This window comes from Teleopsis dalmanni, chromosome 2 (genome assembly GCF_002237135.1).
Source record: "Teleopsis dalmanni isolate 2A chromosome 2, ASM223713v2, whole genome shotgun sequence".
NCBI lineage: Eukaryota > Metazoa > Arthropoda > Insecta > Diptera > Diopsidae > Teleopsis > Teleopsis dalmanni.
Genome location: NC_051847.1, coordinates 180,365,553 through 180,375,773, shown reverse-complemented (window position 1 = coordinate 180,375,773; position 10,221 = coordinate 180,365,553). Strand labels below are relative to the sequence as shown.

Genomic DNA, 10,221 nt, shown 5'->3' with positions numbered 1-10,221 from the left:
TGTCGCTGCAGGTAGTCACAATGCAAATCACCAGCCATGCGTCGTTTCTTCTTGCCAGTACCATCTTTTGCCACTTTCAATAATAATGTGCGACGCTTCAGATCCTCGTGACGTTTAAGCAATTTACTGCTCAGCGTTACTTTGGTTCCGTCCACATTAACAAAATCATCATCTTCTACATTAACTTCTTTTTCCACTTCCTCTTCTGGCTCTTCGGGAATTGTTACATTTACTGGTGTGGAAGGACACTGTGTGCCAGTATAAAGAGGACATGCCTTGTTGGTACGCATATGGCCAACCTAAATAATAAAAAAAATAGTTTAAAATTTATTTTATAATCAGAAAATCTTATTGGTTTATACAATACCTGTCCACATGCTCCACATTTAAGTTTCAAATCTGGTTTCAGTTTGAATTTCTTTCGTGACGGACTAACTTCTTTATGACTTGTATCACGTTCTTTATGTGATGATCCACCAGATGATTTGGGGTCACCCAAAGATGTAGGCATACCACCAGGCTGTAACTTTTGATTTTGTGCTAATTGCGCTAAACGATCACGTTCCTGATTACGTTTAATACGTCGCAATTGCTCTTGAATACGTCGTTTTTCTCGTTTCATCTCTTCTTTTTGTTGTTCATCTAATGTGGCAAATTGTTTAATGAACTGCTCATCCTTTGTAGTGCGTATTTTTACATATGCATCTATGACAGGTGCGCGACGTACCAATTCAACTCGTGTATATTCTTTACCTTCTTGGTTTTTGAAAGTTCGAGTTATTTTCAAGATGCGACCTTGATTTGGATTTTGCACTGGTTGTTGGGAGTTTTCATCTTTACCATCCTTTGATTTACCACCTTTGGAATTACTGCTCTCCTGCTCTTCCATGAATTTTTTCAATAATTCTTGTCTTTCTTGCTCCTCACGTTCCATAGAAAGCTGGGTTGATGTTTTTTTATTTGACAACATATTTTCCAAGTTTTTACCAAGCTCTTCTAAATCTGATTCTTCAGATGCTGAGGATTCGGCTTCGTCAGTTGAAAGCACTTCTTCGCTAGCCAAAACACGATTTTGTAAATCAAATATACGTTGACATTCTTCTTTATAGCGTTCTTGATGTTCTGCTATTGAGAAACGATTACCACGTGAAAATTTATCCATGCCTTGTTCACCAGCTTTAGCCTTTTCAGTAGAAAGCGTACGCACGACATCAATTACTTCCCAACGAGAAAGTTTTTTGATTTCCTCTTCCGGAACTTTGAATTTACGTAGCAATTCTTTAGCTCGTTGTAGAGGCAAGCGACGTAAATCGGCATCGGTACCTGTGACAGTACGTTTTGGTTGAGACTCTTGTTCCTCTTTCGTTTGCTGCAATGTTAAAAAAACATATTTAGTATATCGTTTGGAAATTTAATTAGGTTAAAAAAATTACAGTGGGTTTATTTGGAACTCGAACATATGAAAAACCTTCTCCGCAACCTGTGGGATCTGCAGGACCAGTCAATTGTAACAAGCACTTTCCACGCATAGCTTGTATGTAAGCTCTACATGTATTTTTTTTTTACATATATATGTAAATATATTAAAGTTATTAATGTGTATAAAATAAGATGTAAAATATATATTACCGTGTTGTATTCCATGGTGCAACTTTAACTTCATCATCAAGTTTCATTTGCTCTTCCTCATCATCATCTTCTTGCGGTGCAAATAAAAATTTTTCACCATAACCAGCGTCCTGAGACGAATATAGTTTTAACCTGATTAGTCATTTTAATTTTAATTTGATAGATACCTTAAGTCTTTGTTCAGCTGCTATCATACTAAAATAAGCACAGCATTGTTCAGGTGATACCATAGCACGTATTTCCTCCTCTGACGGTAATCGGAATTCTGGTTTGATTACCCACCAATTTGAATCCATACCAGTACGTTTAAAATCAGCACATTGTTTAAGACGCTTACGAATGCTGCTCTCAGAATGTGCTGGAAAGGCACGTTTAATATCATCCATACGAATTCTACGCGGATTATCTGTACTTTTCCAAAATAATCTATATATAAACACCTGAAAGGAAGAAATGTGTAAATTTAACTTATTTGATTTATTTTTACATATACAAACCTGCAAAAAATCACGTGTGAAATTGTTTGCTCTCTTCGAATTTGGCCCTGGTACTTCAAATAATGGACATTCTTGTCCCACTGTAAATAATGCGTCGACAGATCGTATCCAATAATTATTTCGAGAACGTATTACTAAGAAATCAGTAGTATTGATTTTATGTGGGTATATCGGTGCACGGTACATATTGTTTTCGATAGTCTGTATACACTGTCCAGGATGTAGAATACCAAGAAAAGGACTTGTATGTGCAAAAGCCACTTCGCCATATTTAAAGTCTTTTGTACAATTATCCTTTGCTGCTTTACGTTTATAATAGTTTTTAATTTTCGAACACATGCCAACCTTTAAGTTAATTCGTCAAATTTATATAAAATAATATAAATAATTATATATATGTATATACTTGATTCATCAATGGTGGATGCTCTTCGCAAAATTCAGCTAAAATAATATCTCCATCTTTACCACTTAAATCCTCTGGATTACGCATAAAAAATACATCACCACCACCTGATGCAATTCTTTCCAACTCCCTTTGCTTCGCTTTTTTCGCAATGTTTTTAAGCAATGGTAGCACTTGATGTTGTATGGTTTGTGATAATACACCATGGGAATATTTCTTTAATGGTGGTCGATGGAAGGCACGTAGCTTCATTGGTCCCATATGTGTCTGTTTTATAAATATAAATAAAGAATAATTAATTTAAAGTCGTAGGTTTTTATAAGTTCTATAATACTTTTAAGAATTATGAATGATTTATTTTATAAAAATATTAAAATAAATTTTAGTTTTAATTCAACTTACGGGTATAAAAGGAGCACGTAATTCTACTACTGGTGTTGAATGCTGTATTAAATTACCGCCTCCAGCTTTAAGGCGGAAAGTCGGTTCAGTCTTCGGCATATAATATCTGAGTGAAACAATAAATAATATAAATTGACTCAAAATATAATTATATATAACTCTAATTATTATGGATTATTAAAATTATTAATTGATTTATTTTAAAAATTATTTATTATTGATCAATGCAAAAAAAATTATTATTGATCAATGCAAATATGAAACACATATTTACATGTTTGACTCTACTTAAATGCAATATAGTCTTTTAAATTTACTATTTTTTTCTGTTAATTAGTAATGCCAATTATTTGAAAAAATTATTAAAACTATTTCAAATAAAAGCAAAAACTGATTTTAATGTGTTATTTTTGTAAAACCATAACGATATTATAGAATCAATCAACTTACGAATCATTTGATATGTTAAATGGATCGCGATCAGGACTTTTTGGTGGTGGAGGTGGTGTATCTTCTGCTAATACATTAATTACACCAGCTTTTCCAAGTAAAATTTTTGATTTTTTAACGTGTGGATGTGGTATTTTAATTTTCGGTGGTGGCCCAGTATTTTTATTAATTTTAGATGGATCAATATCATCTGGTATACCTAATATTATGTTCTCATCATTAGGATCGAGTGTTAAAACTTTTGGTTTAGGCATTTTTTGCATATTTGCAGAATCCCATATTATTTCATCTTCCCATTTTGTGTAAATTAATTCCTCATTTTCAACAGGAAATATGCTATACCAAGTGTCATCAATAGATTCAACAGGTTTCGGCTGTATACTGTAATAAAAATATTGGAAATATAAATCTCATATATAAATTTTAAAATTAAAAATTTATTACATTTGATTTGCTTTTTGCTTGCTACTTGATCCAGAACCGCCAGACATTTTTCCACCTGGGGTACCAGAAGCTGGCATTGTTTTACCAGGCTGACTGAATGCACCGGCAGTACGTGAACCGCTTGATGGTAACCAACCAGCAGCATTAGTTTTTGAATTTAATTTTTGTAAAACTTTTGCTTTTATATCGTTTCCATCCCAAACCACATCATCTTCCCAATGTAACTGTGATAACATTAAGAATGCATCATCAGGAAGAGCGTTTTCAGTTTCAAGATTGTCATGAGATGAAATCTCCAAATCATTTTGACTTTTTTTAGATTCAGCTAAAGATTTTACTTTAAAGCCATAGTTAAATCCTTCTCCAGAATCAGGCACTTCAAGCATATCATACCAAATCTGTGCTGGTCCATAACGCCAATCAGCAATTTTTGGTTTATTTTCATTACTTTCACCATTTTCTAAGTCTTCTTGTTTTTCACCTTCATCGTTTAATTCGCTTAACAGTTTGTCTTCATCATCGGACCTACATTGATCCGGTGTAGGTTCAGGTCCATAAAAAACACCAAAACCCTTTTTCTTGGGCTCTTCAGAATCACTTGTTGAGTCTGAACCACCATTTACATTCTAAAAATATTTTTTAACATTAAATAAAGCTATTAATAACAACTTTTTCATTTACCTTGTGATCTCTTGATTGTTTCCGCTTGCGTCTTCTTTTTTTCACGTGGCGCCAAATTTGTGGTAAACTAGATGGTTTACCTGGACCAAAAAGACGTGAGAAACGCAGCACTTTATCTGGACGAAAATCAGGGAATAGTTCTCTTACATCTACGTTAGCATATTTCGATGGTAGCATATCTGCTAATGGAGTATCAAGCTTGCGCTCCATTACTGTTAACAATTTTTTAAAGAATAACGATTAATACAGATTTTTTTTAAATATTAGATCTAAAATAATTCACTCAAATTGTTGGTGATATATTATATTTACTTACGCTTTTGAGATTTATCTAGTTCTGATGCAGTATCGTTACTTTCATTTTTTTGATTTGTGTCATCATTAGATGTACTACCACTTCGTGTAGGTAGACTGGGTGGTGGCATTAGTTCTTTATCATCTTTTTTTAAATCTAAAGAAATATTAACTTTAAGAGTTGCTTAAAAAAAAATTGTATATAATTTGTGACTTACGACTAGCTTCTACTTTATTAGCTGGTATTGCATCCTCAAGATCCTCTCCAGATATTGTGTGTACTGCCGTCACCGGTGATCTTGAGCAATCCTCAGAAAACTCCTCAATATCAAAAAAATCAACCGCATCCTCATCTTTACCACCGTCGTAGTCATCGTCTTCAGTTGGGGACACACCAGACTTCAATGCATCAAAATCACTTAGTTTCTCATCTTCAGCTAACATTGAGGTTATAACAGAACTTATGTGGCTAAACCTGACAAAGTTTTGTTTATTACTTGAGCTTTGTAAAAAATTTTGATTTATATATTCACTTACTTAGATAATGAATGCAAGTTTTGTTTAAGTTCTAAGTTATCATCGAATTCTTCATCTTGCAGTTTGCCATCATCATCAATATTTCCAAACAATATGCCGGTTAAGTTAATTCCTGTTTCCTCAGGCATATCATCGTCATCCGAATCCATTGTTATACTTTATTTAGTTACCAAATCTTATGAAATGCCTGCAATAAGACGTTTAACTTTTTAATAAACAAAATTTTCTTTCACTCAGAATATAAATGTTAAAATTTTTTCAATGTAATATTTTCTCTCAGATTTATTGGTTGAATACAGTGTTGCATTAACACAAATTATATAAGGTATTATATACAGAAAAACTCAAAAACTCAAACTTCAGCAAAACAAGTTCACGAATTCAATGAAGAGTAAACATATTAGTAATATATATAGGCTCTTTATGATCTTACTTTAAGATGCTATATGTGTTAAATTTTCAGTTTATATTTGAAATTTGTTTTCAAAAACAATTTTTCTTATTAATTAACGATCTATTTGCAGCACTTGTTAATATATGTATAACTAAAAAAATTTTTTATCATATAATAAAGTAGATATTATTTTAATTGAAATTTATGGATCATAGCTTACTGACATTTAGTAAATATTTTAGACTATCGTTTATGTAACTTTCTCACTTCGTTTTCTCTAACGATTTTTCTGACTTTTGACAAACACTTCGAGTAACTATAAGTCAAAAGTTAGAAAATCGTTCGAGAAAACTAAGTTAGCAAGTTACATAAACGAACCGCATATAAAGGCAAAATTATGGCTAATGATCTTAAACTTATAATAATCTAAATTTTTACGTTTGCACCGAAAATTAAATATATCTAACATGATAAATAAAGATCGTGAAGTGATGTAATATATTATGACATGGTAGTAAATTAGTATTGCCAAAAATATATTTTAAACTTTTGTAAGAAACTGCAAATATATGAAAACTAAATACGTAAAGAAATTTTACGAATAACTTATTTATTTACATTAAAAATGCTAAGATCTAACAGTTAAAAGGTAAGACGCAGTATTAATATACTATTATGTCTATTCTATGAGCTACTCGTAATGACTTTGAGTGACACTGTGAATACACAAGTGCGTTCCACAAATTTTCGAGTAAATGAGAGCATCTAAGAGAGCGTAACATCCCTGTTGAAATTTGAAAATGCTGCACAGATTTCACTCGTACATTTAATTTCAAGTGAAATTTGTGTTGATGTGTGAATCAGCAGTTTTGGTTTAAATTTCAATTTTTGTATTGTTTATTTGCTGTTCCATGAAAATCTGTGTAAGAGCGTAATTTGGCAATTTATTTGTGTTACGCTCTCAATTTGATTTTTATGTGTGTTTTGAGTTTTACTACGAGTATCTTGTGGAACAGACTTATTATATGCATATGAAAACAGAAACATATGTGTTATCATGATAATTTCATTCTCATCTTTTATTTTGTTCATAAAAATTGATTTTAAATTTTAAGCAAAAAAAAAAAATATAATCCGAACTATTCAAAAAAATGAGAATATCAAAGAAGCTCTTTTATATTTATATTTAACTTTAATGTAGTTTATAGAACTTATTAAATTTAATATTTAATAATAATAATAATAATAAATATTATTACATAATAATATTATTAAATATATTCATAACTACATGAAAATATTGAAATAGCTTTACAGAATGGTTTTTAAATAGTTGTTACATTTGTGTTGGGATTTTATTTAAAATTCATTAATATCTTTACTTAATCGAGTAATTTATATAATATGAAACAAAAAAAAAATCGCAAGCGTAAATTTTAATGCTTTAATGTAATTTCAAACAATGACAGTTTTTAATGTATTTTGTTGTTGGATTGGTTAATTGTTTACAACACAAAATTGTTAAAAGAGCACCAAATAAAGACTATTCGATATAGAATAAACCTATTCGACTTATTACGCTAACACAAAATACACAGAGAGTTGATACACATTTCTATCTTTACAGTGGTTATGGTAACTCCACTCTGCATATGTGTACAGCGGCTAAAATGCACATTTCGACATATGTCAAATTTCAAAAAAAAATTTCGTTTGATTTGCTTTTGTTTGGCTTTGGAAATGTTTTGAAGTATTAATTTTTAAATGTAAAATACAAAAATGAGTATTTATGACTTTGCTAAACGATTTAAAACTTTAGAGAAACGGGAATGTACATTAGAACAAATGGAAACAAAAATAGTATTGGCGAATAAGAAATACACAGAAGACAAAAGTATGTAAACAATATAAAATTTATAATGCTAACAATATTTGAAACTTTCTGAATTTTAGATCAGCTTAAAACTTACATTATAAAACAAAAGAAACAAATAGAATTGCTCCGACTGGAAATAAATAAAATGCAAAAAGCAGTTCAAAAGTTACATACTTTTTTGCGAACGAAAACAAATGATTTACAACAGCTTCAAGCAGGTACCAAAAAAAGAATCGCTGATGCCGAGTTACAAAGAGCAGAAAAGGCTGCACAAAAAAGTATTACAATAAAACAATTAAATATGTAAGTTGATTAATAACTTCATAAATATATCTTTATTAAAAACTATAATATATTTATTATTTACAGTTTGCAAAAATATATTAACGCCACTAGAATTTTTATTAATACACAAGTATTGCCAGATTTTATACAAGGATTTACAATACATGAGACACACAATCACTCGGAGTGGAAGCCTTTTCGCATTAAAACAGCTTGTCATACTCAAGAAGAAGTGCAATTTCTTATATGGAGTAGACAAGACGGGTCACTATATGACAATGAATGGAAAGACTTAATATATAATAATTATTCACAAGGTAATAGGACCATATCTATGGACGAAACATGATATGGAATAAAGGTTGTGTTTTAAATTTATTGAAATGTGCAATTTGATAAATATTAGGAATTTGTGTTGTACGTTTCATGTATATTTGTATTAATTATAATTATTTGGAATTAAATTAAGTAAATGGAAATAAATGTTTTATATGAAGACCCAGTAACTAAAGGCCTCAAAGGCTGAAGATGTGAACTGAACAAACTAATATTTTCCAAGGACGATTATGCTATATTATAATATCAAATAGAAATAAAGATTAAATTAAAAACTGATTATTTGTAATGTCTTAAAACGTATTGTTTTGGTATTTATATGTTTGTTGAGTTTTTCTCAGAATTGTTGAGTTTTTTTGAGAATTGTTTAACAAAAATAATGTTTGCTTTTAGTTATGCATTACACAAATCTTACTAATTATTAGAAATTTTTCTAAATTAATCCTCTTAGAAGCACAAACATTTTGTTGAGTACACTTAATGAACACAGAAGTAAGTTCATATAGTGAGCTAGTAATAAAATCACATTATAAAATAATTAGTGATATAGAATATGTCATTCATAAATGATTGTATTAGCTACAATAAATTGTAGACAATGAAATTAAACGATAGTGAGGAGAAGCGATAGAAAGTCGTAAATTCCATAACATCAATCATATTGGTTGTAAATACTATTTTAGATTTAGTTAAACTGGCTAAAATGCACGTACGGAATATTTTAAAGTGGAAGACTAAATATGACACCAAAGTACTGTCTAGAATCAGGCAAGAACTTAGCAAGTATTAATATTGTTAGCCACTTAAGCCTAAAACAATGGAAGTAGTGATGGGACATGAATATGCAATATGACACAAAAGTACTGTCTAGTGTCAGACAAGAGTTTAGCAAGTGATTGACCTTGTTAGCCACTTAAGTCTAAAACAATCGAAGTACTGATGCGACATGAATAGAAAGGGCATCTTTCATCAACAATTGTCTTAGTTGTAGCTTAGAGAAGGAAGATAAAAGTGTTACTAATGTGCTGTAGTTAACTGGCACTTGCCACACGACGAATATCTATACTGAGGTCTCAAATATCTCCGATATCAGTAATAAAGTCATTGGATAATTTATTAAGACGACAAAGTTTTTGTTTTTTTGGAGAGAAATAGCTGCATCTTTTAGAAGATAGCAAATGTGGTAATGACTAAAATAAAAATAAAATATTAAGAACCTTTAAATGATTTTTTTATAACTGTAAATAAAATTTTTATAAATAATGTTTACATATACATATACTTAGAAAATAAGTTATTAGCAAAATAATAAAACAGTGTGTCTTACCTAAAGGTTCACGATATTCTATATCTTCGCATTTACTCATAAGAGCCCCTATTATAATTTTTTAATTGAATTTATTTATTGTATTAAAGGTAAGTAAAAAGCTAATTCAAAATTCTTACGAAAACATTTAAATGAGAAATATTCAATATACCAGATATATTGATAATATATTGATATATTGATAACATGGTGCAAAATATTTTAGAAGAGGATTTGAGCTCTAAAACAGTCTTGTATACGCCGCTGACCTAAATCACTTTCGGGAGTATAGTGAAAAAATAAGACTATATTACGAGATTTAAACTTGACTTCGATTTTTCATATCATCCGTATAAAAAAAAATGGTAACGCAATTTTGTATTGCGTAAAAAAAAACATTAGTTAAGATATTAAAATTAAATATTTTACAATAATACAGCGATATTAATAAAATATTTCATATCAAAGAGATTAAACATGATAAAATAATAATATATTTTATAGATAAAGTTTGGTAAACAAAACACTCAATACGTGGCTTTGAAAACCTTTTATTATGTAATAATATTTACTCTTAGTTTGTTATTGCCAACATAAAAACGTCGTTATTTACTGGAGTAAAAATAGTAGAAAATAATTGACATTCAATGAATTTAACTTTCATTTGACATAGTCAAATGTCTT

The 10,221-nt window shown here is 30.0% G+C and overlaps 2 protein-coding genes across 2 annotated transcripts in view; one reads left to right on the top strand and one right to left on the bottom strand.

The window, feature by feature from the left end:
• The window catches only part of LOC119676293 (transcription initiation factor TFIID subunit 1-like), a 6,500-nt gene extending 636 nt beyond the window's left edge, over positions 1-5,864 (bottom strand). Inside the window, exons 1-15 of the mRNA XM_038087532.1 lie at positions 5,774-5,864; positions 5,341-5,527; positions 5,022-5,278; positions 4,826-4,960; positions 4,510-4,721; positions 3,829-4,454; positions 3,385-3,765; positions 2,935-3,040; positions 2,533-2,799; positions 2,127-2,471; positions 1,797-2,069; positions 1,630-1,739; positions 1,434-1,545; positions 368-1,369; positions 7-299 (exon numbers count right to left, since the gene is read on the bottom strand). Of these exons, the coding sequence (XP_037943460.1) occupies positions 7-299; positions 368-1,369; positions 1,434-1,545; positions 1,630-1,739; positions 1,797-2,069; positions 2,127-2,471; positions 2,533-2,799; positions 2,935-3,040; positions 3,385-3,765; positions 3,829-4,454; positions 4,510-4,721; positions 4,826-4,960; positions 5,022-5,278; positions 5,341-5,489 (4,268 nt within the window). The 5' untranslated portion in view covers positions 5,490-5,527; positions 5,774-5,864. The remainder of the gene's footprint in view (positions 1-6; positions 300-367; positions 1,370-1,433; positions 1,546-1,629; positions 1,740-1,796; positions 2,070-2,126; positions 2,472-2,532; positions 2,800-2,934; positions 3,041-3,384; positions 3,766-3,828; positions 4,455-4,509; positions 4,722-4,825; positions 4,961-5,021; positions 5,279-5,340; positions 5,528-5,773) is intronic.
• A 1,516-nt stretch (positions 5,865-7,380) lies between these two features.
• On the top strand, positions 7,381-8,487 carry LOC119686496. The gene is made up of 3 exons (XM_038101090.1): positions 7,381-7,628; positions 7,688-7,913; positions 7,980-8,487. Exons 1-3 carry the CDS (start codon positions 7,514-7,516, stop codon positions 8,242-8,244), a joined length of 606 nt encoding a protein of 201 aa, XP_037957018.1. The 5' UTR covers positions 7,381-7,513; the 3' UTR covers positions 8,245-8,487.
• Positions 8,488-10,221: the final 1,734 nt, after the last annotated feature.

Coding starts and splice junctions, on each gene's coding strand:
- LOC119686496 (XM_038101090.1), top strand. CDS start 7,514: ATGAGTATTTATGACTTTGCTAAACGATTTAAAACTTTAGAGAAACGG. Junction 7,629..7,687: donor GAAATACACAGAAGACAAAA/GTATGTAAACAA, acceptor TCTGAATTTTAG/ATCAGCTTAAAACTTACATT. Junction 7,914..7,979: donor ACAATAAAACAATTAAATAT/GTAAGTTGATTA, acceptor TATTATTTACAG/TTTGCAAAAATATATTAACG.